Here is a 26448-nt window from a genome sequence, read left to right as displayed (position 1 = left end):
AAGTGAAGGTAATCAGAGGGCTGACGCCATTACCCGTATGGCTGTCACATTAGTCTGTTCTGCCTTTGATAAGGCTACTCAGTTGCATCAGCGTTATCATCTTAATGCTGGATCTCTCTGTTATCATACAGGCATAACCCAGGAACAAGCCATCCAGATAGTTAAATCATGCCCTATTTGTATGGAATTTTTACCTGTTCCTCATTTGGGAGTTAATCCTCGAGGACTTTTACCTAATCATGTGTGGCAGATGGACGTCACACACGTGCCTTCCTTTGGAAAATTACAATATGTCCATGTGTCTATTGATACATATTCTTCTCTAATTTTTGCTTCTGTCCATTCAGGGGAAAAGGTTAAGGATGTAAAGAATCATTGTCTTCATGCTTTTGCTTACATAGTGCCAAAATACATAAAGACTGATAATGGTCCCGCCTACAGTAGTACGGGATTTTCAAAATTCTGCCAAGATTTTTCTATTGTTAATAAGACTGGTATTCCTTATAATCCTCAAGGGCAGGCTATAGTAGAACACTGCCATCGTACCTTAAAAACTTATATTGCTAAAATAAAAAGGGGGGAGCTAGGGGCTCATCTCTCCTCTCCACATTCTATTCTTTCCCTTGTTTTATATATTTTAAATTTTTTATTGGTGGATTCTGCTGGAGTATCTGCTGCAGATAAGCACTGGAGGGCTCCTGATGCAAATCATCCTCTGGTGCGATGGAAAGATCTTTCTACTGGCACTTGGAGGGGACCCGATCCGGTGTTGGTGTGGGCCCGGGTATCTGTTTGTGTCTTTCCCCAAGACAATGAAATTCCTCTTTGGGTTCCTGAATGCTGTGTGTGCCCTGTGGCTGCTGCTGAATCCCAACATGGCAGAGACCTATTGGGCCTTCGTAAAAAACTCTCCCCTTCTGATGCCAATGGGGATTGAGAGCCCAATACGGCCAGCCTTGGCAAACATTATTGTAAGCCTAGGAACTGTAGCCATGTGGTTGGATTCCTCAGAAGGTAATGTATGGTAACTTTTTTCAAAAAACTTTGAGAATGTACCACACCTTAGAGATTAAGGATAACTCTGAAGGTCAATGAACTTCATTTGCTAACAGTAGCATGCCAGCTAAGCCTTTTTCGCATTTTGCAACCCCCCTCAAGCTGGTGTAGTACCTACTTTTCAGGAATGTCTCTGTGCAACATTTATCTGCCTCCTGAAATTCATCTAGCCTTTTTGAAGATACCTCAAAATTTGTGAGCCTAAATGTAGCCATTATTGAGGCCATTAGTTCTGCTCCTTGTTTGCTGTTTTTGTTTTCTGTTTTCTTTATGTTTCTCAGTTATTTTCTTGCAGACCTGCCAGCCTAAGTAGTGCTGGGATCAAGAAAAATGGGCCTTGGTGGTTCGTGTACCTGGAGCCGTGTCCATGCCAGTGGACCGTGGCAGCTAGACACAGATGATGCTCACATGCTCCAGAAGAGACTCTGACATCGCTGTTCCCATTGTTGCTGTTATAGCAGTGGTGGCCACTGCTGCTATTGTTTCTGGGATTGCTATTTCATAATTGGTTACTGCAGCTAGCACAATGGAGACCCTGACAGCAAAAGTAGCTACCACAGTTAGTTAATCTTTCTTCTTATTGGGCATGACAAATTTAATTCCACTATTATACATTATAATTGGCTTTGAAAGTTGTAAATTATTAAAATTCAAGTTCCATTTGCTTATGGGATACCACCTTACAAGGACTCCAATTTGCAGTAAGGCTCGTTTAAGAAGGGAATGGTTCAATTGCCTTTAGCCTCCTGGCTATGGGTAGGTTAGGACTTCTGTTGGTCTTTTCTGTGTCGCACAGATTGCAAGCCCAGTGCCACTTTGAGATCTTTGGCAGCAGTCACTCTACAGCTCACGTGGTTGAGTCTGTATGATAATGAGTATTCAGAGATGGGTAATTCTTGGGGGGCTGCCATCAACCTAAGACAGAGCACTTGTGTGGCCTGGGCAGGTGTCTCTATGACGGGTAAGGTGGTCTGCTGGTCCCACGCAACCTAAGACAGAAGCTCATTTAATAAAAAGGTGGGACCTGTGGGCGCCATGGGCCCTGGCCCCTGACTGTGAGTGGCTGCGGTCTTGCTTGCTTGATCAGATGTCCTCCCTATTCAGATTCGCTGCCAGTATCCACCCTTGTGAACGCTTAAGGGAAGTTCCTTGTTTGTGTATCCTGCATTTTGGGCGTTAACTACTTAGATGCAAGAATGTAGAACATTGGGTCTGGAATGTAGATCATTGGTAGTGAACTTCTGCCCTCAGGGGATCCTCCATTTGTGCTGTAAGCCTGTATGTATTTAAGGTTTCTTCCCTCTTTCAATAAACGGCATTCGACATCGAATCGTACGAATGACCTACTGTCTCTTGTCTCTATTTTTAATCTGCAGCCCTTCGCTCAGACATGGAAAACGGGTATCGGTAATGCTGGCATTACCTCTACAAGAAGCTTACCGAACAACAAATAGGTTGGATCCAAATAAAAAAAAAATGTCCCCTAACCACGTAATAATCAAACCACTAAACATACAGAAAAAAGAAAAAAATTATTAAGAGATGCAAAGAAAAAAAGGCCAAGGAACATATAAAGGCAGACCCATCAGAGTAACACCAGACATCTCAGTGGAGACTAGGAAAGCTAGAAAGTCCTGGACAAATGTTATGCAGACACTATAGACCACGGTTGACAACCCAGTCTATTTTACCCAGCAAAACTCTCAATCACCATAGACTGAGTAGCAAAATATTCCATGATAAAACCAGATTTAAACAATACCTATCCACGAATCCAACCCTATAGAAAGCACTAGAAGGAAAAATCCAACCTAAGGAAATTTATCACACCCATGAAAACTCAGGCAATAGATAATCCCCACACCAAAAAAATACCAAAGAAGGGAAACAAAACATTACCACCAAAAAATAACAGGAATTAACTAACAATCACTGGTCATTAATATCCATCAATATCAATGGTCTCAACTCACCTACAAAAATACACAGGCTAACAGAATGAATACAAAAGCAGAATCCATCCTTCTACTGCATACAAGAAACACACCTAAACTTCAAAGAAAGACACTACTTGGGAAAAGACTTTCCAATCAAATGGACTTAAAAAACAAGCTGGTGTAGCTATCCTAATATCTAGTAAAATAGACTTCAAACTAAAATCAATCGAAAGAGATCAGGAAGGACATTACCTATTTATCACAGGGAAAATCCACCAAGATGAAGTTTCAATTCTAAACATTTATGCCGCAAATACAAGGGCACCCACATTTGTAAAAGAAATATTATTAAAGCTTAAATCACATATCAAACCCCACACACTAGTAGTGGGAGTTTTCAACACCCCACTCTCACCAATGGACAGATCTACCAGACTGAAACTTAACAGAGAAATAAAGGACCTACTAGATATTATTACTCAAATGGACTTAATAGATATCTACAGAACATTCCACCCTAACACAAAAGATTATACCTTCTTCTCAGCACCCCATGGAACATTTCAACCACATGCTTGGTCACAAAGCAAATCTCAACAGATACAAAAACATTGGAATAACCTCCTGTATTTTATCAGACCACCATGGCTTAATGTTAGATTTCAACAACAAAAACTACAGAAAGCCTACAATCTCCTGGAAACTGAATAATGCTCAACTGAAGAACCAATGGGTCAAGGAAGAAATAAAGAAATCAAAGTTTTCCTAGAATTCAATGACAATGAAAGTACAACATACCCAAACTAATGGGACACTATGAAAGCAGTGCTAAGAGGAAAACACATAGCACTAAATGCACACATAAAGAAGTAGGAGAAATCTCACACTAATGACTTAACAGCACACCTCAAAGCTCTAGAACAAAAAGAAACAAACTCACCCAGGAGGAATAGATGCCAGGAAATAAATTGAGAGCTGAAATCAATGAAACAGAAACAAAGAGAACAATATAAAGAATCAATGAAACAAAGAGTTGGTTCTTTGAAAAAAATCAACAAGATAGACAAGCCCTTATTCTTCCTAACCAAAGGCAGAGAGAGAGCATCCAAATTAACAAAATCAGAAATGAAAAGGGAGACATAACAACAGGCAACAGGAGGAAATCCAGAGAATCATCAGGTCATACTTCAAAAACCTGTAGTCCACAAAAATGGAAAATCTGGAAGAAATGGACAGTTTTCTGGATAGGTACCACATACCAAAGTTAAATCAAGACCAGATAAACAATTTAAATAGACCAATAAACCCCTAAGGAAACAGAAACAGTCATTAAAAGTCTCCCATCCAAAGAAAGCCCAGGACCAGATGGTTTCAGTGCAGAATTCTACCAGAATTACAAAGAAGAGCTAATTTCAATACTCTTCACATTGTTCCACACAATAGAAACAGAAGGAACATTACCAAGCTCTTCTTATGAGGCTACAGTTACCCTGATTCCCAAACCACACACAGACCAATCTCCCTCATGAACATTGATGCAAAAATACTCAACAAAATATTGGCAAACTGAATCCAAGAACATATCAAAAAAAATTTCCCACATGATCAAGTAGGCTTCATCCAGGGATGCAAGAATGGTTCAACATAAGAAAGTCTGTCAATGTAATACACCATATAAACAAACAAAAAAAAGTATGATTTTTTTCATTGGATGCTGAAACAGCCCTTGACAAAATCTAACAACCCTTCATGAAAAAAGTCCTAGAGAGATGAGGAATATAAGGAACATACCTAAACAAAATAAAGGCAATTTACAGCAAGCCAACAGCCAACATCAAATTAAATGGAGAGAAACTCAAAGCGATTCTACTAAAAACAGGAACAAGACAAGGCTGTCCACTTTAGTGGGTAGCCATTCCAGCTTTGATCTGGAAGTTCCAACCCGCATTGAGGCTTGGTAATAGTCACGCCTACATGGCAGAGCCAAGAGATACCCTTGAAGACCCAGGATCCAGATGGGCTGGCTCTCTTGGTTCCTGGACCCTGGATGCTGGAGGTAGACCCGAGCAGAGTTCTCCAGAGAACACCACCGGACTGCACTACACCTTTCTCAGACCCTATTTCCTATCCCTTCATTTGTGAGTTACCCCACAAAATAAACCTCCCTTTTAACTACGTGGAGTTGCCTTAATAATTTCACCAATAGTCCACTCTCCCCATATTTATTCAATATAGTACTTGAAGTTCTACATAGAGCAATAAGACAACAACAGGAGATCAAAGGAATAGAAATTGGAAAGGAAGAAGTCAAACTTTCACTAAATTCTATCAGGGAATACCTCCAGCTGATAAACTCCTTCAGGAAAATGGCCAGATACAAGATCAACTCAAAAAAAATCAGTAACCCTCCTATACACAAATGATAAAAGGGCTGAGAAAGAAATCATGATACATCACAACAGCCACAAATGGTATAAAATAACTTGGGGGTAACACTAACTAAGCAAGTGAAAGACCTGTAAGACAAGAACTATAAGTCTCTGAAGAAAGAAATTGGAGAAGATATCAGAAAATGGAAAGAACTCCCATGCTCATGAATAGGTAGAATTAACAAAGTAAAAAAAAAATGGCAATCTTACCAAAAGCAATCTACAGATAGAATGTAATCCTCATCAAAATTCCAACAAAATTCTTCACAGACCTCAAAAGAACAATACTCTACTTTATATGGAAAACAGAAAACCCAGGATAGCTAAAAGAATTCTGTACAATAAAGTTACCTCTGGAAGCATCTCCATCCCTGACCTCAAGATGTACTATAGACCTATAGTAATCAAAACAGCTTGGTACTGGCATAAAAACTGACATATGGACCAATTGAATCGAATTGAAGATTCTGACATTAATCCACATACATGTGAAAACCTGATTTTGGACAGAGAAGCTAAAACTATACAATGGAAAAAAGTATCTTCAACAAAAGGTGTTGGCATAACTGGATGTCAACATAGTAAAAGATGTCGAATAGATCTATATCTGTCACCATGCACAAAACTCAAGTCAAAGTGCATCAAAGACCTCAACATAAATCCAGTTACACTGAATTTGATAGAAGAGAAAGTAGGGAGTACTCTTGAATGCATTGGCACAGGAGACCACTTCCTAAATATAACACCAATAGCACAGACACTGAGAGCAACAATTAATAAATGGGACCTCTTGAAACTGAGACTCTTTTGTAGGGCAAAAACACGGTCAATAAGACAAAAAGACAGTCTACAGAATTGGAAAAGATCTTCGCCAACCTCACATCATAAAACGTTAAAAAAAGAACTTGGCAATGCTTATAGCAAAAACAGCCATATTTGCCTTTTGACCTTCACATCACTTCCAGGAGCCCATACTAAAGATCCACTGCAAACAATAGCAAATGTCCGGGGACAAGGTCATTTACTGAAGCTCTCTGTGATAGCCAAGGCCTGGGAAGAAGCCAAGTCCAGGAGAAGAGAGTAGATATAACCAGCACATCACACAACAGACTGCTCTGTGGCCATGGAAGGAACAAGGAAGATCACTACAAACAAATACAAGTTGGGCTGGCACCTTGTTAAAGGGAAAAATGTGATGGAGAAAAGTCGGAAAGAGGCACCCAGAAACAAGTGTTTGTCTAGACAGGAAGAAGACAAAAGGCAAATTTGAAAATGTAGATACGTACATCTTCATAAACATGGGTGGCTTAAATAGAGTAGTGTAAAGAGACCCTAGAATCCTTAAATATACCTTATTTTTGTATGTGGCATGATTCTATTTGTTTTACCTAATCATAAAATTATATTAGGTGCTGGAGAAAAACAAATAAAGAGTAACAACTTCTGTAAAATATTTCACATTGCTATAGATTTCAGTTTATTGATACAATTTAAAGTTAATTTTGAATACTCTATGTATATTTCTACTCTCTGTGTACCCATGACTGTCCTGGAACTCACTTTGTAGTCCAGGCTCAGAGATTCACCTGCCTCTGCTCCCAAGTGCTGGGACTAAAGGTGTGAACCTCCACCACCCGGAAGGATTGGATGTTTTGTTTTGTTTTTTAAGTAATTTTTCCATTTTTGGTTTTCAAGACAGTTTTTCTTCATAGCCCTGACTGTCCTGGAACTTACTCTAATGTAGTCCAGGCTGGCCTTGAACTCAACAGTGAGATGCTGTCTTAGTCATAGTCGTAGTCGTAGTCGTAGTCCTAGTAGTAAATCAACAAGTAAAGCATGTAGCTTAAAGTGTGTGTGTTTATGGTTGGGAGCTGGAGAGATGGCTCAGCAGTTAAGAGTACTAGCTGTTCTTCCAGAGGTCCTGAGTTCAATTCCCAGCAACCACATGGTGGGTCACAACCACCTATAATGAGATCTGGTGCCCTCTTCTGGCCTACAGGCATACATGAACACAGAACACTATACACAATAAATAAATAAATAAATCGTAAAATTTTTCATAATTATTACATTTATTTAGTGTGTGTGTGTGTGTGTGTGTGTGTGTGTGTGTGTGTGTGTGTGCATGCTGAGGCACAGGTACGGATGTCAGAGAACTATGAGAATTCTCCACACCATGTGGTTCTTGGTGATTGAACCCAGGTCCTCAGGCTTGGTGGCAAGTGCCTTTACCTGCTGAGCCACCTCACCTGCCAAAACAATTTTTTTTAATTTTAATAAAAGTGGTGGTGTGAAGCTTGCTAGTGCAGTATTGCATTCTCAGCACAAAAAAGAATACATTGGAAATGTCTGCTTTAGGTCTGCTGTAAAGTTTTATTTTATCTTTTAGAAAGGGACTCTCCTTGGCAGCCCTGGCCTGGCCTCCAACTCACAGATGCTTCTGCTTCTGCCTCCCAAGGGCTGAGATTAAAGACCATCATCACACCTTGGCAGTTTTCTGTAATTTTTTTTCTTAGAGACAAGTTTTCTCTGTATCTTTGGAGACTATTCTGGAACTCATTTTGTAGACTAGGCTGTCCTCGAACTCACAGAGATGTGCCTACCTCAGCCTCCCCAGTGCTGGGATTAAAGGCCCAGCAAGTTTTCTATGAATTTAAAAATTTACACCTTAGCTGGTGCTGCTTGTCTGTAATACCAGTTCATGAGTCTGAGGCAGGAGGATTTCCCTGAGTTTGAGACTAGCATGAACTACATAGTGAGTTTCATGTGGGCTATAAAGTGAAACATCTTCTATCTAAAGAAACAAAGTTCAGAGTTCCAAGTTGTAAGCCTCCCAGTGACTTGGGTTCTGTCCATGCTAAACTTTCAAGACCATGGCTCCACCCTACCCCCATACTGGACATAGCATTTAAACAGCTTCCTGTTCCATACTTTCACAGTCATTATCCCCCTTCATGTTTAGTTTCTCATTCTTGAAAATAAGTGTCATCAAGTGATGTAATGTTGTCATCAGAAATCTACCAAAGATCAACAGAATGCTACCCCGAATAACCAAAATGTTCCAAGCCTTTGAAGAACATTGTTCACAGAGGATCTAGGTTCGATTCCCAACACCTACATACCTCTACTATCTGTAACTCCAGTTCCAATGGATTCAAAACCCTCTTCTGGCATCGTTGGGCAGTACATGAAAATCATGCACAGACACATACTCAGTCAAAACACCCAAACACATAATACAAACAAGTATTTAAAATGCCTTAATTTAGACAAGTCTTCAATCTCAACACTGGTAGAACAGAAGCAGGGATTAAAGGCACCTTTGAGTTGTGGTCAGCCTGGTCTACAGAGTGAGTTGCAGGACACCCAGGGCTACAAAGAGAAACCCTGTCTTGAAAAACCAACCAAACAAAAAAATCAGTAAAGCAAAATCAGTAAAGTAAAAATCTTCTACACACAGTAGAAGAAACATCTTTGTTAGTCTTAAGGTGCCCATGTCGAAGCTAACCACTGCAAACAGACTGTATTCATCATATGACCTCTGTTGGGTCTACAGAGGTTAGAGGACTCTTGATTTAAGTGACTGGTCCTATTGCACTGGGGGTGGGTGGCTATCAGTAATACTACTGCAGGATTAAACGTAGGACTTTGTGCATGCTAGGCAAATGCTCTACCATTATGAACCCTTAAAGCATTATTACACTGCTCTGTGTGTATATTGGATTTAGGGGAATTTTCATTGTTTAAATAAATGTGTGACAAAGAAGTATTTGTGTTTTGGTTATTTGGGTTTTTTTGTGTTTGTTTGTTTGTTTGTTTGTTTTGAGACAGAGTCTCTCTACATAGCCCAGGCTGTCCTGGAACTCAGTATGTAGACCAGGCTGGCATCCAAATCCTAGAGATCTGCTTGCCTCTGTCTCCCAAGAACTAGGATTAAAAGCTGCATCACCAGCACTGAGAAGTCTTGGTATGTGTGGACCATACTGGACTTGAACTCAGGGTACTGATAGACCCCAGACCCAGGGTACTACCTTCTCGGTTGGGTGTCCCAAGAACCTAGACCCCGGTGCTGTTGATGCAAACAGCAAGAGGTTTATTGATGAGGCTGTACAGTGGGGCTCCTCTTGTCCTGAGAGCAAGAGTCGTGCCGACTGCAGCCACATGGGTACTTTTAAAGGAAAAAACCCACAAAAGCCGTAAAATTACAATTCCCATACAATTTCCTTTCAACTGATTTATGTCTAGAGGATAATTTCAAAAGATCATGGCTTGATAGCAGGGTGGGTACAATCATGTCTGCTTGCACATTCTTCCCAAAACCTCAAGGGGGGTATCAGGGTGGGAATGAAGGTTACACAAAGGTTACAGTGGTCTTTCCTGGAACACTTGCAATTATCCCAGTCACAGTTGAGCCCATCTCTTAACAGAAATCTCTTTACATTGTTACATTGTGGCAGGGGTGGGTAAGTAATGGATGAGTCAGTTTGCCCTTGGAACTAGCTTTTTAATTCCTCACTCTCCTGGGGCTTGGGGGTGTAAGACTGAAGGGTTAGGGTCTTTCAGGACTACTCCTGCCTTATCACCCACCAAGATCACCACAGTGTTTGGATTAGGAAAGTGACCCACCACACCTGACTTGGAATGTTGTGGCTTCAGTAATTCTCTCCCATTGTCAACTTCTCTCTTGGCTATCCATGGCTGTCCATTGAATTCATACACACACGTACAATTGAATATCTACTCTCCAGAGTAGTTTGTTTGGGAAAAACAGAGGATTGCAGCCTGAGATGTGCATACTTGGCTAACATGGGTGTATCTAAGGAGGTAAAGGGGTGTTTTGAAAGGGAAGAGAAATGCAAGTTACCCACTGTGAGGGACAGCTCACTAGTTCCATGGACTTGTGGCAGTGTTGGTGCTAATTCTTTGGTGATGGTGTCTGTTGTCAAGTATGCAACCCACAGAAGGGGGCTTATTTGGGACAGGGTGGCTATGAGGAATTCTCACAGGCACAGGGCTCTATCTTTATATCCTGCTTCCATGCTGGTAAGGCTTGATGTAAATTAATCCATGTGAATTCAGGTAATTTACACTAGGGCATACACAGTCCCTCCCCACAGGTGGAGTAGACTCCCAGCTAGTTAGAGCCTCTAGACCTCTGCAAACCATGCCTCTGATCCTACCAGGTTACAACCTTTCTTGGCCTACACTAGTTATGGCTGGTAAAATTAACCAGATTCCCATTGAATCAAATACTAACATTACATAAGCATGGACACTTTATTAAGAGATCTATCTTTTTAAAATATTGTATCCTTTTGGGATTCTATCATATCAATGAAAAAAATCTTTCTACATAAAGTGTTTTTCTACTTCTTATCAAGAAAAACAAGCCACTGCTTTATTACTACTGACAAGATCTCAAGTAGAACTCATGTAGCCAAAGATGACCTTGAACTTCTGACATTCTTTGACCTCTACCTCCCAAGTGCTGGGATTAACGGCATGTGCCACCACACCGAGATTATGCGGTGCAGAGGACTGAACCTAGGCATTCACGAATCAAATGAGCTGCATCTCCACCTCCAGAGCAAGTTGGGTTTTTATTTTAAAGATTTTTTTTATTTTATTTTACATGTATAAATGGTTTGCCTGCATGTGCACCTTGTTTGTACAGTGCCCACAGTGGACAGAAGAGGGCATCAGATACCTGGAACTAAAGTTATAAACAGTTATGAGCTACCATGTGAATTCTAGGAACTGAACCTTGGTCCCCAGCAAGAGCAGCAAGTGCTCCTATCCACTAAACCATCTCTCCAGCCCCCTGGAGCTAGTTTTGAGATGACACAGGATCCAAGGATGACTAATAACAAGGTGCCTGTGGTCAATTGTGGCACTAAATAAAGGATTCCTGCTGAGTTCCCCAGCTGAGCCCTGATGGTGATGAGCAGGGGACCTGAAGTAAGAGCCTCAGTAACTCAACATCAGATGAGGATATTGAGCCACACCTAGATGATGGGGCCCTTCTAGGAGCCAATGTACTGATGCAGGTTTAGGGCTTGGTGTACACTGAAAGCTCAAGAAATGCATCTCTGTTTTTGTTGTTGTTGTTGTTGCAGTTGCTGTTGTTTTTTCAAGACAGGGATTCCCTGTGTAGCTTTGTGCCTTTCCTGTTACTCACTTTGTAGACCAGGCTGGCCTCGAACTCACAGAGATCCACCTGGCTCTGCCTTCCAAGTGCTGGGATTGAAGGCTGCGCCACCACAGCTCAGTGGCATCTCTTTTTTTTATTCCTTCTCCATGCTTCAGTTTACTGTTTCTGAGAAACAAAAGGAAGGCAGAGACATGAGAATGGAATGGAACTGAGCTTTGACATGTGGCCTCCCTTAAATCACTCCTCACCCCAAAAGCAGAACAACTTCTTCAGTGAGTTTGAGAAAAATTGACAAGTTGTGCCGTTTGAACACCATCGTCTGATAGGCCAACGCAAATGGCATAAATTAACATCAGAAGAACTACATGGTAATTAAAAACACTGTTACTGAGTAGCACATGGTGGCCTATACCTTTAATTTTAGCACTCAGGAGGCAGAGGCAGGCTGATTTCTGTGAGTTCCACACCAGCCTGGTCCAAATAGTGAGTTCTAGGCAAGCCAGGGCTATAGCAACACATTTCTGTGTCTGTCTGTCTGTCTAACAGAACGGAAGGCCAACTTCAGGGCTGGAATAAAACACAGGCAAGATATTGTGTCCTGGCCCAGCTGCTGAGGCTCTTTTCTGTTTTCCCCACAAGCAGGACAAACTGGAAGTGCTGGATTTATGGTCTGTGAGTCAGAACTTCTTGGATATGCGGCTTTGGTCCATGGATAACTGGCTACCACAGACCTCAAGTGAGACTCAAGCACTAGCAGGCCATTCGAAGGCGGGAGTGAAGAAGCCCTCGAAGGTGGTGGTGGACTTGTTTTTCATGGAAGGCCCCCTTACCCAGTTCTTAGGGTACCTTCTTGAGTGGAGTGATAAGAGGAAAGGCCTGTTACAGCTTTACTGTAATGAGCTTCAGATTTGGTCAGCATCCCATTTTAACCACAAGAAGCTCTCAGAAAAGGTGAACCTGGAGTATGTAGAAACACTGGGCCTCCACGATGCTTTCTGCAATCCAGTTTTCTTGCTTAACTTGGCTTCTTACCTGGGCTGCATGAGGAACCTGCACAAGCTCTCTCTCACCAACATCCAAGGAGATAACTTTATTTCCCCAGAGGAGAAGAGCTATATCATCATCCAGTTCACCTTGCAGTTCGTCAAGCTGGAATGTCTCAAGAAGATGCATCTGGAAACTGTTCCCTTCCTTGAGGGCCACCTGCACCAGCTATTTGGGTAAAGACAGATGCTCTGGAGAGCAGAACAAAGCCCTGTTCCTTTATAATAGTGGGCACCTGCTCCCTGTACCCACTAGTGGATTGACAGTGCTGAGGCATTAGAAATGTCAAGGCATTGTTTCCTGTCTGCTCTGGCCTGGAGAGAGCTCTCACATAACCAGTGGTGCAAATGATCAAGGTTAAGCTGGGGTTGATGGTCTGTAAATGCACCCATGTTTTTTAGCCAGTTATGAAGCAATGAGATCTAGTGAGTGGATTCTAGTTTCTTCCTTAGCTAGTGTGTTCAAGAAAGCTGAAGACACAGGAGGGCATTGAAGAAAGCATGTCACACCTGCATTAGTTCCCAATCTGTGCTCTATTCAGAAGCCATGTATATGGACACAGCAGACTGCCTACTATTTCCCATTACGGAAAGGCTAGGGTTTGTCTTTTCCTTAACTGCAAAGATGCTTTTTATTTTAAGTTAAACTATAGAAATGGATGAAAACTTAAAACAGTGTTTACCAGACATTTCCCTAGGAGCCAAGCTGAAGTATGATCATATTGCCCAACTTGATTCCAGGCAAGTTAGCTGGCCTAAATATTTTCCTTTTCTTAATAAGTAGATTTATATAATTATACAATTAAGTCAAATAGTGAAGTAATGACAATCAAGTGACTTGTGAATCTGAAAAGTACAGATTTAGAATTGATGGTAATATCTGAAATTTTTTAGCAGAAATTAGGTTTGCCTTCTTTGAAGAAATAAGAAAATTTGTCCTACAGATCTCCTGATGTTTCATATGTATATGTTTGTGGGCCTGAGCCAATGTTTGCATACCATGTGCTAGGTGCCCATGGAGATCAGAAGAGGGCATCAGTTTGTTCCCTGGGTACTGTTTCAGGGGATTTTGAGCCACCATGTTGGGAGCAGAATTCATATCCTTTCTAGGAACAGCAAATACTCTTAACTACTGAGCAGTATCTCTAACCCCACTTTCTTTTTTTGACACAGTGTTTCTCTGTATAGCCCCATCTGTCTCTGAACTTGCTCTGTAGACCAGATTGGCCTTGAACTCATGGACTTCAGCTTGTCCCTGCCTCCAGAGATGCTGGGATTAAATGCATGAGTCACCTTCATTCTATTTTAATTTATTTGTGTTATTTGTTTCAGTGGGGTTGGGAGGGAGAGCCACGGCATACTTGTGGAGGTCAGAGGACAACTTGCATCAGTCAGTTTCCTCCTTCAACCATGTTGGATCCCAAGGATCCAAAGCAGATTGTCAGCCTTGGTGACAGGTGCCTTCATCTACTAAGCACTCTCACTCTGAATGGACTGGTTTTGATTGTTTGTTTGTTTTCTGAAACAGTTTCTCTGTATCCTTGGCTGTCCTGGACTTGTGTAGTCAGAAGTTTTCCTGTGTCCCATCTGGTCCCACAGCCACTCAGTCCCAAGTAAACATACAGAGACTTATTAATTAGAAACTGTATGGTCTATGCCCCAGGCTTTCTGTTAGCTAGTTCTTATAACTTAACCTGTTCCTGTTAATCTGTTTGGCCAAGTTGCCCATGGCTGTGCTGTTAGTGGTCTGCTGACACATTGTTGCTCCTTCCATGGCTGGCTTGCATCTTCCTCATCCCACCTTTCTTTTTCCTATATCTCTGCTTGGATTTCCTGCCTGCCTCTCAGCTGTTTTGCCATAGGCCAAAGCAGCTTATTTATTAACCAAGGGGAATAGAAATACATCCCACAGTAGACTTTGCTCTGTAAACCAGGGTGGCCTTGAACTCTGCCTCCCAAGTGCTAGGATTAAAGGCATGTGCTACCACCACCCATCAGGAATGGTCTGTTTTTAAGATTACTTCTTTTTTTTTAAATATAAATTTTTTTTAAAGATTGCTTCTTACTATGTTGCCTAGATTGGCCTTGAACTCCTTGGTTGTATTGCCTCAGCTTGCAGGTATCAATATTATAGGTGTGTACCCCAATACTCAGCTTGCTACCCTGCTTCCTGCCAAGGCAGGACCTAGCTATGTAACTCTGGCTGTCTTGGAATGTATACCAGGCTGGCCTCCTACTCGAGGAGATCCACTTGTCTCTGCCTCCCAAGTGCTAGGATTAAAGATGGACACTGCTATGCCCAGTGTCCATACCCAGTTTTAATGGTTTTAAGCCTGTGTAGGTGATGGATAGTTGGGAAATGTGTGGCACTGAAGTTAGTTGAAGGAAGGGTGCACAGGTAAGCACAGAGAAAGGAACGGAGAAGATGTGCTTGAGGGGTGGTGACATTGGATTGTTCCCAGATCTTGCCTGGGTTGGTCCTCCTTGGTCTTTGCTGTATGTGCCCTGTTAGTCTAGCCAGCATTTGGGTCTTGCTTGATAGTGAGGGAGGATGTGTAGTTAAGGATGGTGCCAGGCCTCAGTACAGATTTTAGTGTGTAGACTGTCATGCAGCATCATGGGTACTGATCTGCCATACAATTAGAAATATTTTGACCCACACTGTCCTCTTCTGTGTTATTACTGGTCATCTTCTGTATTAGCCATCATTTCTAAGAACTGTCTGTTTTCCTAATTAGGTCCTTGAAGACCCCCTTGGATGACCTGGATGTGACTCACTGTACACTCTCAGTATCAGAATGGGACAGTCTTTCTGAGTTCCCATGTGTCAGTCAATTGCAACAACTGAATTTGCAAAATGTCAGATTGACTGATCCATGTCCTGAAACCCTCCAAGTTCTATTAGTAAAAGCTGGACTGACCCTGGTGACCCTGGACTTAGAGGACTGTCAAATTGAGGATCAATATCTCCATGACATCTTACCTGCCCTGAGCAGCTCTCTTCAGCTCAAGTTCAGCTTCTATGGGAACCAAATCTCCTTGCATGCCCTGAGGGACCTACTACACCATACTGCCAGCTTGAGAAAGCTAAGAGTGGAGCTGTACCCTGTTCCTCAGGAGAGCTATGACTACAATGGTACTCTCCACATAGAACTCATGAGAGAATATTGTGATGAGCTTATGGATATTCTGAAAGCCATTAGGGAGCCAGGGAAGGTTGTCTTTGGTACTAAATGCTGCTGCAATTGTGACAATCGATACATCTACAACAAAACCCCATTGTGTGAGGGTCAGCGTTATTATTAGTTGTGTGTAAATATCAACCTTCCTGTGGATGCTGACAGATGAAAAACAAGGCACACGTGTCTGGCCAGAGTACACACAACACATGGTTTTAGACTGATGCTCCAGGGTGGGAGGGAAAAGTTAGTTGCTGCTGGATTCAAGAGGAGGGAAAATTTTTACTTGGGTATGTTGACAGGTGTCATGGGAGTAGATTCTGGCAGGTTGGATATATAAGGATGTTACCCCAGCATGGAGATTATAAATTCATGTTCAGAATTATGAAATGTGTGTTTTCCTATCTTGATGATTAGCATGGTTTACAGTTTTAAATCTAAAATGTCCTGTGAACATCCCCATAAAATGAAGTAGAATTCCTCTAACATTCTCTCTCATGTTTCTGAGACTGTCACATCTCAAATGTGTGGCTAGTTATGGCAGATCCATGCATCCAAGGTTGTCATCTAGAGATTGTGGTAATCTCTGGTGTATTGCAGGTGTAATCCAGGATGCTCAGGATATGAGGACCCATAGGCACATTGAAGAGTTTGACACATGAGGAAAAGGAATTGAGGTTTAAGCCACAGTTCCATAGGGTTATATTTTGGGGGCCCTACAAAATAAAAATTTTAACAATTTTTGTGAGGACTTATTTTATAGTATGTGTGTCTTACTTGCGTGTGCGTGCGTGTGTGGTGGTGTGTGTGTGTGTGTGTGTGTGTTTCCTGAATATGCCTGGTGCTTATGGAGGCTGGAAGAGGGGATCAGATCCCATGGAACTGGAGTTACATGTATACCATGTGGGTACTGGGAATAATGCCCATGTGCTCTGCAGAGGCAGAAAATGCTCTTAACCACTGAGTCATTTCTCTAGTCCCTTAAAAATTTTCAGTTTTTTTGTTTGTTTGTTTTTATGCTGGGTGTGGTGGTAAATGCCTACATATGGCTCTTTGAATTACTGGCCAGTCATTGCTATAAAGTGAGACTCTACCTAATTATATATAAAATTTGTGGGACATGAATGCAGGTTCTAAAAGAGGCCAGAAAAAGGGTGTGGCTTGTAGCTGGAGTTATAGTTATACTGTGAGGAGTCTGAGGATACTAGGAATGGGTTGGGGTCCTCTAGAAGAACAGCAATGGCTCTTAACCCCTAAGCCACCTCCAACCCCCAAATTTTATTTTTCAGTCACATTTCTTTGGAGTATGTGCTACAGTACTTGTGGAACTCAGAACAAATGGGGTTCTCTTATTCAATTATCTGGTTCTTTGGTTAAAGTCAAGTCTCAGCCTTGATGGTAAGTTCCTTTACCAGATGAGCCACCTCACCAGACCTGGTTTGAGTTTTGTGTTATATTATATTTTATTTTTTTTTGTGGGGTGTGTATTTTTGAGGCAAGTTTCTCCTTTTAGCCCCTGCTGACCTGGAACATGCTATGTAGCCCAGACTGGTCTCAAACTCCAGCAATCCTTGTCTCAGCTTTCCAAGGTCCAGGAGGCAACAGCTGCTTTACACTTTGGATTTCTCATTCTGATACAATCCAACTTTGTTAACATCATAATCCTGCCTCGTCATCTTGGATGAGTGCACCATCACATGAAGTTACACCTTTTAGTTTCTTTCTTTCTTTCATTCTTTTTTAACCTTTTAGTGTCTTAAAATTTATAATTTTATCTGGGGGAGGACAGGAGGAGTGATGGTGTGAGTGTGCCTGTGAGTGTCGGTGCCCTGGAGCCCCAGAAGAAGACATTTCTTGGAACTAGAGCTGGCCTTGCAGACCTTTGTGAGGGACCTGCATGGAAGTTGGGAGCCAAACTCTAGTCCTCTGCCAGAGCAACACATGCTTGAACAGCTGAGCCATCTCTCCAGTCCCTCCCCTTTCCCCTTTAGTTTCTCAACTCCACTCAGGAGACTTTATTCACTTGTTTATATGTGGGTACTTGGTGCCATAGTATGTGTGTGGAGGTCAGAGGACAACTAGGTGTTTTTTTTTCCATCATATGTGTCATGGGGATTGAAACAAGTTATTAGTATAAACAAGTATTTTCTATTGTGCCATCTCCCTGGCCCACAAATGCTTTAAAAAAATTCTCGTATATAATGTGTGTGTTTGTGTGTGTGTGTATGTGTGTGTGTATGTGAATATGTGTATTAAATGATATATAAAAATGTATATTCAGATAGTCCCTTGAGAGTTCCATGCATGAATGTAATGTCCTTTGATCATCACTCTCATCCATTCCCTCCCGACTTTCCTGGAGACTTTCCCCAACACATCTTCAAAGCTTTTCTTAACTCCATGTCCTTGGATGGAGAGCTAGCTCAGAGGTTAAGAGCACTTGTTGTTCATGCAGAGTACCCAGGTTCAGTCCCTAACACCTTTCACAATCAACTGACTAAGTTCCACGGTATGTGATGTCATCTTCTAAACTCCATGAGCTCCAGGCACACATGAGAAGCACACATTTTGGGCAGAGAAAACACTTATGCACAAACTATGAGTTCAATTAGTGTGATCTATATGAGCTGTTGTGTGGGGCCATCCATTTGATCATGGGCAACCAGACTCCAAGAAAACGAGTCTCCTTTCTCTTGCAAGAATCGTACCAGCAGTTCCTCAGCTAAGGGTGGGACTTACAAGCTCCTCCCCTACGTATAAGGACTTTTCACTGGCTTGGTCTTGTGTAACTGCTCATAAGTATGACAGTCATGAGATTGCATTTCACAGCACAGCTTCCACCTGAGTCTGACATTCATTTTGGCTCTCCTATGATGTTCTTGATACCACTCTGACATGCAGGGATAAGCTATTGGATCAGTTGGGTCTCATATTAAGTGTACCCATTGCAAAGAGAAGGTTCTCTGATCAAGGTTGAGAGCAGCACTAATCTATGGGTACAAAAATGTTTAGGATAGTAGTTCTCAATGTTCCTAATGCTGTGACCCTTAAAACAGTTCCTCATGTTATGGTGATCCCCAATCGTAAAATTATTTTTGTTGCTACTTCATAACTGTAATTTTGCTACCGTTATGAATTGTAATGTGAATATCAGTGTTTTCCTATGGTCTTAGGCAACTCCCATGAAAGGGTCCTCCAATCCTCCCAAAGGTGACAAGACCCACAGGTTGAGAAACTCTGGTTTAGGGGCTGAGGGAATTTTTCAGTGGTTAGAGCATAGCCATTTCTTATAGAGAACCCATGTTTGGTTCCCAGCACCCACATCAGGTGGTTCACAGCTGCCTATAACTACAGTTCAGGAGATCTGATGTCCCTTCTGTCCTCAGTAGATACCCACACCCATGAATAAATGAATCTTCAAAAATTTGCCATTTGACCAAAGGACCATTTACTGAAACAGTAACTACCCCTGCTTGTGACATTCATAGCTATGGGCTTTTGATTGACTGTATAGTAGCCAGCCTACATTTGCTCTGGAGCAGGTCTCAAGTCCAATCACAATGGAGACAATTCCCCCATAATGATCATGCCGCTGTTGCACCAGCGTGTCCATCTTCCCAGGCAGGATTGCAGTATTCGTGATTTAGGGATGGATAATACCACTGGTGTCTTTTGCATCAGGATGACTCTGACTGATTTCTCTCTGTCCTGTAACCAATGTTGTGTTGTCTTCTGTAATCAAGGTCAGAAGATTTCAGAATATCTAGTTATGATGGACACTTGGCTTGCTCTAGCCATTTACTCTGGTGCTTTGGAGATCAGTCTGTGCCCTGTTATTTGCTGTATAGTTATGATGGGCACCCAAAGACAGTGGCAATAACCTATGTTGTTTTTGGGGCCCCCCTGACCAATGCTTTGGGAAGCTACTCAATGTCTGACACTGAGATTTTCAGTATTTTGTGTTTTCTGCTGTTGGTATTGTTTAACCATGTAAGATACATCAGCTATTTATTTATTTGTTTGTTTATTTGTTTATTTGAGAAAGGATGTGACGGCTATTCTTGGTAGTTGACTTAACTACATACATCTGGAATTAACTAAAACTCAAATGGTTGGCATAACTTTCTTTCTTTCATCTTTTTTTCAACATAGGATTTCTTTGGGTAGCCCTGGATCTAGTTTTGTAGATCAGGCAGAACTTGAACTCACAGAGATGCCGCCCCCCAACTCTGCCCCCTGAGTGTTGGGATTAAAGCCATATGCTACCACTGTCAGGCTGAGGGATTTTTTCTTAAATCATTTGAATTGGGAAAACCCACTTCTCTCTTTTCTTTATCTTTTTGTTTATTCTTCTCTCATAGAATATATCCAGACCACACCTCCTCTCCCTTCCTCCCTCCATCCCTCCATCTCTCCTCAGATCAACTGTTCCTCTATTTACCTTCGGGAGAGAGCGGTTTCCCCAGCGATATCACTGAACATGACATAACAGATGCAGTTAGACTAGGCATAAACTCTCATTTTCAAGGCTGGATAAGGCAACACAGGAGCAGGAAAAGGGTCCTGAGAGAAGGAAAAGTCAGAGACACTCCCACTCCCACTGCTAAGAGTCTCAAAAATGCCCCAAGCTAAACAACCACAGCATGTGTGCATGTGGGCGCCATGGGCCCTTGCCCCCAGCCCCCGACTGGGAGTGGCTGCAGCCTTGCTTGCTTGACCTTGATCAGATGTCCTCCCTATTCAGATTCCCTGCCGGTATCCACACTTCTGAATGCTTAAGGGAAGTTCCTTGTTGTGTATCCTGCATTTTGGGCATTAACTACTTAGATGCAATAATGTAGAACATTGAGTCTGGAATGTAGACCACTGACAGCGAACTTCTGCCCTCCGGGGGTCCCTCCATTTGTGCTGTAAGCCTGTACGTATTTAAGGTTTCTTCCCTCTTTCAATAAACGGCATTCGACATCCAATCGTACGGATGACCCGCTGTCTTTTGTCTCTATTTTTTAATCCGCAGCCCTTCGCTCGGACATGGTAAACGATTATCGGTAATGCGGGCGTTACCGCTACAAATGGAGGTTCCTACCGAGATCCGAGAAAGAAGGACCAGCTGACGGACACTCTTGGAAGGCCGGCCGGCATTTTAAAGGTAAGAGTGGAATGAAATGTTGAAATGGGTGCAGGTAGCTCACAGTCAGTTAATTGGACTGTTGAAGCAGGAAGGCACCAAAGTTAAAAAAGGGCAAGACAGCTAAAGATTTTAAATGAAAAAGGAAATCTTCCCAATAGAGAAGAGGGAAGGAAAGGAAATTTCCCGTTAAAAATGGGGAAAAAATTCTAATAAAAAAAAAAAAAAAAAGGATTTTCCCGGTAAAAAGGGGAAAAATTTTTGAAACTAGGCCTAAAGATTTGGGGCCCTATAGAGGAAGGATGAAGGAAAAAGAGAAGCCTCTTCCCGTGGTAATGGAGGAAGAAAAGACTTTTTCCAGTTGTAGAGTTTTCAGGATAGCTGAAACTCTGAGCTCTCTCTGCCAGTGCAGAGCGGCAACATCTGAATTACAAAGAATCGGCAGGTAGGCCTCATTGCTGCTGGCTGAACAGTAAGGGAGCCCAGAGCTTAAAGTTTTGCTGTCTGTTTGCTTAATTTGGGTTCAAATGTTTTTAATTTTTCCCTCAGAGTGGGAATAATTCAATATTTAGGACCCCTTTGTGGGAAATGTTTTTCTGTTTTTCCCTTATGGCGGGAATAACTCATTAGGTAGTCCCTTCATGGGAGTAGGAAGTTTAAATGTGAGTTTGTGTGTGCGGGGGCACCCAGCGACTGTGGCGGACAAAGGCATGCATGAGATAGCCTGAAGCAGCGGGCGGTCGTGGCGCACGCCTTTAATCCCAGCACTTGGGAGGCAGAGCCAGGCGGATCTCTGTGAGTTCGAGGCCAGCCTGGGCTACCAAGTGAGTTTCAGAAGAGGCCGGGAAGGGACTAGCACTAAAAGTTTAAATGGGCCTAACTTCTGGTGAAAAGTGGTTTTGGTCAGAACATTGAATGCTAAGTCAATACTGTTTAAATAAAGGATGTTCTGTTCTTTTGATTGTCTTGATAAATGTTTGGATGAATGTTTGGATCCTCATTGTAGATAAACTAAAGGAACAAAATTCATAATTTTAAACTATATATTAGGTATGGTCTTGTCTGTTGATCATTACTAAAAATTTGGCTCTACAATTTAAGTTGCCTTCTAGAAATTCTTGGTTTAATTCTATAAAAATATAACACCTAAAATGGATTGGGTTGTTAGCTTATTAAATAATGTTTCTAAGATAAACCCATAAATGATAATCTCTTACTGATAAAGAGGTTACAAAATTAATTTTCCAGTGAATAAAATACAGGTAGATTGGTCCACATTGTTAATAATTGGCTATTTGTGCTAATGTGTTACTTGAAATTGATAAGAAAGGATCCTCTTTTTAAGATTTTATAAAATACTCTAGAAGAGTATTACCTAAAGTTTACCTTTTCAAATCCTATAGAAATTGTATTTAATGCTTTTATAATTGGCATATGTAAAAAGGACCATAAAAACAAAAGCTGATGATAGAATTTCTCAATTATTATTGCTTTCATATTTTAAATTCAAAATGGCACCAATATATAGAACTGGAGGCTTTGAAAGTACAGGGAAATGGGTGTTTTAACAAACAGTTATCAATGATAAACAACATAAATTAAAAATAAAATTATATGGGATCGAGATTAAAAGATTATTGGATTCTGGTGCTGGATATATCTATAATTTCACAAGAATCCTGAGATCCCAATTGGCCCCTTAAAAATTCTACCTCTAACCTACAAGGTATCGGCACAGCTCAGATGCCATTGCAGAGCAGGTTACTTTTAAATTGGAAGGATGAGGAAGGTCATGCAAGAACTTTTCAACCCTTTGTGCTACCTGACATTCCAGTAAACTTGTGGGGACGGGATGTGTTAGATGGTATGGGAGCTGTACTTACTACACAACCTGTGACAGACGAAAACTGTGTCACTAGGGGTCCTGGGGATACTAAAGGATTAGGGTCTTTTCCATAGAGGTCACTGCACAGCAGCCTTCAATAATACAACCGATAAAAATCACTTGGAAAAGTGATGACCCTGTATGGGTGGAGCAGTAGCCCCTTACTAAGGAAAAATTGGAGGCTGCATATGCATTGGTTAAGGAGCAGTTAGATGCTGGACATATCATTCCTTCCACTTCACCTTGGAACTCACCTATATTTGTTATTAAAAAGAAATCAGGAAAATGGAGGCTGTTACAAGATCTTAGAGCTGTAAATAAAACCATGCTTCTCATGGGAGCAACACAGCCTGGCTTGCCTGCCCCTGTGGCAATTCCTAAGCATTGGCACTTAATTGTGGTTGACTTGAGGGATTGTTTCTTCACCATTCCTTTGCATGCCGAGGACAGTCCTCGCTTTGCTTTCAGTGTTCCTTCAGAAAATCTTAAGGAACCTTATCAGAGATATCAGTGGGTGGTATTGCCTCAAGGAATGGCCAATAGCCCTACTATATGTCAAATTTATGTGTCTTTGGCCCTAGCTCCAGTTCGAAAAGCTTTTCCAGGTGTTTATATAATTCACTATATGGATGATATATTAATGGCTGCTAAAGATAAAAAACTTGTTTTTGATGCCTTTTCTTATTTACAAGAGGTTCTTAGCTTGGCTAATTTACAGATAGCCCCAAAAAAGGTACAGGTATCTTTTCCCTATCATTATTTAGGTCATGAATTGTTACGCACGGGCATACGCCCACAAAAGATTACTCTGCGTATGGATCAGCTACGCACACTTAATGATTTCCAAACCTTTCTGGGAGATATTCAATGGCTTCGGCCCACTTTAAAAATTCCAACAGGTCAGCTTCGCCCCTTGTATGATGTCTTAAAGGGCAACCCTGACCCTTCATCGCCCCGTAAATTAACAGCTGAAGGACGTGTAGCCCTACAACGTGTGCAAGAGGCCCTGGAACAGGCTCACGTACAGTATATAGATCTTAATTCTCCCTTATTGTATTTGATATTTTGTTTTACTCATTCACCTACTGGAGTGTTTTGGCAAACAGGTCCTATTTTATGGGTACATTCCCCAGCTTCTCCAGCAAAAATCACCACTCCTTATCCACAGGCTGTCGCTCAGATTATATTTAAGGGAATCAAGATCAGTGTTCAAACTTTTGGTAAAGAGCCAGATATTGTGGTGACCCCATACACCCAGTCTCAAGTAGCATGGTTGCAAGCTAATGATAATGATTGGGCCATATTGACATGCTCCATGCAGGGTCAGTTTGATACTCACTACCCTCCAATGATGTGTGTCAATTTTTTAAATTGCATCCTGTTATATTTCCCAAGATAGTACAAATGACTCCTATTCCTCAGGCCTGTGTGGTATTTACTGATGGCACTTCACGTGGTTTTGCTGTGGTGGTTTCTGGTAACATAGTAAAGAGAATAAAGGTCCAGGGCACTTCTGCCCAGGTGGCAGAGGTACAGGCGCTGTTGCTTGCTTTACAGATGTTTTCTGATGAGAGTGTAAATATTTATACTAATAGTCAATATGTGGCACATGCCATTATGCCTTTGGAAACAACAGCCTATATACCATCCATTTCTTCCATTCATGAATACTTATTACAAGTGCAAGGACTTATATGGTCTCGCTCACATAACCTTTATGTGGGCCATATTAGAGCTCATACTCAATTGCCTGGACCTCTAAGTGAAGGTAATCAGAGGGCTGACGCCATTACTCATATGGCTGTCACATTAGTCTGTTCTGCCTTTGATAAGGCTACTCAGTTGCATCAGCGTTATCATCTTAATGCTGGATCTCTCCGTTATCATACAGGCATAACCCGGGAACAAGCCATCCAGATAGTTAAATCATGCCCTATTTGTGTGGAATTTTTACCTGTTCCTCATTTGGGAGTTAATCCTAGAGGACTTTTACCTAATCATGTGTGGCAGATGGATGTCACACACGTGCCTTCCTTTGGAAAATTACAATATGTCCATGTGTCTATTGATACATATTCTTCTCTAATTTTTGCTTCTCTCCATTCAGGGGAAAAGGTTAAGGATGTAAAAAATCATTGTCTTCATGCTTTTGCTTACATAGTGCCAAAATACATAAAGACTGATAATGGTCCCACCTACAGTAGTACGGGATTTTCAAAATTCTGCCAAGATTTTTCTATTGTTAATAAGACTGGTATTCCTTATAATCCTCAAGGGCAGGCTATAGTAGAACGCTGCCATCGTACCTTAAAAACTTATATTGCTAAAGTAAAAAAGGGGGAGTTAGGGGCTCATCTCTCCTCTCCACATTCTATTCTTTCCCTTGTTTTATATATTTTAAATTTTTTATCGGTGGATTCTGCTGGAGTATCTGCTGCAGATAAGCACTGGAGGGCTCCTGTTGCAAATCATCCTCTGGTGCGATGGAAAGATCTTTCTACTGGCACTTGGAGGGGACCCGATCCGGTGTTGGTGTGGGCCCGGGGATCTGTTTGTGTCTTTCCACAGGACAATGAAGTTCCTCTCTGGGTTCCTGAACGCTGTGTGCGCCCTGTGGTTGCTGCTGAATCCCAACATGGCAGAGACCTATTGGGCCTTCGTAAAGCACTCTCCCCTTCTGATGCCAATGGGGATTGAGAGCCCAATACGGCCAGCCTTGGCAAACATTATTGTAAGCCTAGGAACTGTAGCCATGTGGTTGGATTCCTCAGAAGGTAATGTATGGTAACTTTTTTCAAAAAACATTGAGAATGTACCACACCTTGGAGATTAAGGATAACTCTGAAGGTCAATGAACTTCAGTTGTAAACAGTAGCATGCCAGCTAAGCCTTTTTCGCATTTTGCAACCCCCCTCAAGCTGGTGTAGTACCTACTTTTCATGAATGGCTCTGTGCAACATTTATTTGCCTCCTGAAATTCATCTAGCCTTTTTGAAGATACCTCAAAATTTGTGAGCCTGAATGTAGCCATTATTGAGGCCATTAGTTCTGCTCCTTGTTTGCTGTTTTTGTTTTCTGTTTTCTATGTTTCTCAGTTGTTCTCTTGCAGACCTGCCAGCCTAAGTAGTGCTGGGATCAAGAAAAATGGGCCTTGGTGGTTTGTGTTCCTGGAGCCGTGTCCATGCCAGTGGACCATGGCAGCTAGACACAGATGATGCTCACACGCTCCAGAAGAGACTCTGACATCGCTGTTGCCGTTGTTGCTGTTATAGCAGTGGTGGCCACTGCTGCTATTGTTTCTGGGATTGCTATTTCATAATTGGTTACTACAGCTAGCACAATGGAGACCCTGGCAGCAAAAGTAGCTACCACAGTTAGTTAATCTTTCTTCTTATTGGGCATGACAAATTTAATTCCACTTTTATACATTATAATTGGCTTTGAAAGTTGTAAAAATTATTAAAACTCAAGTTCCATTTTCTTATGGGATACCACCTTACAAGGACTCCTATTTACAGTAAGGCTCATTTAAGAAGGGAATGGTTCAATTGCCTTTAGCCTCCTGGCTATGGGTGGGTTCAGACTTCTGTTGGTCTTTTCTGTGTCGCACAGATTGCAAGCCCAGTGTCACTTTGAGATC

The 26448-nt window shown here is 41.7% G+C and overlaps 1 protein-coding gene across 1 annotated transcript; it reads left to right on the top strand.

Annotated features, from left to right (window-relative positions):
- The first annotated feature begins 10228 nt into the window (after positions 1–10228).
- Positions 10229–15922, top strand: LOC114688804 (preferentially expressed antigen in melanoma-like protein 1). The gene is made up of 3 exons (XM_037201785.1): positions 10229–10246; positions 12216–12793; positions 15355–15922. The coding sequence occupies exons 1-3, from the start codon at positions 10229–10231 to the stop codon at positions 15920–15922; spliced, it is 1164 nt and encodes a 387-aa protein (XP_037057680.1).
- The last annotated feature ends 10526 nt before the right edge of the window (positions 15923–26448 follow it).

Source organism: Peromyscus leucopus, unplaced genomic scaffold (assembly GCF_004664715.2).
Source record: "Peromyscus leucopus breed LL Stock unplaced genomic scaffold, UCI_PerLeu_2.1 scaffold_1434, whole genome shotgun sequence".
NCBI lineage: Eukaryota > Metazoa > Chordata > Mammalia > Rodentia > Cricetidae > Peromyscus > Peromyscus leucopus.
Note: the sequence above shows the minus strand (reverse complement) of the source record. Positions and strands in the feature narration are given on the sequence as shown.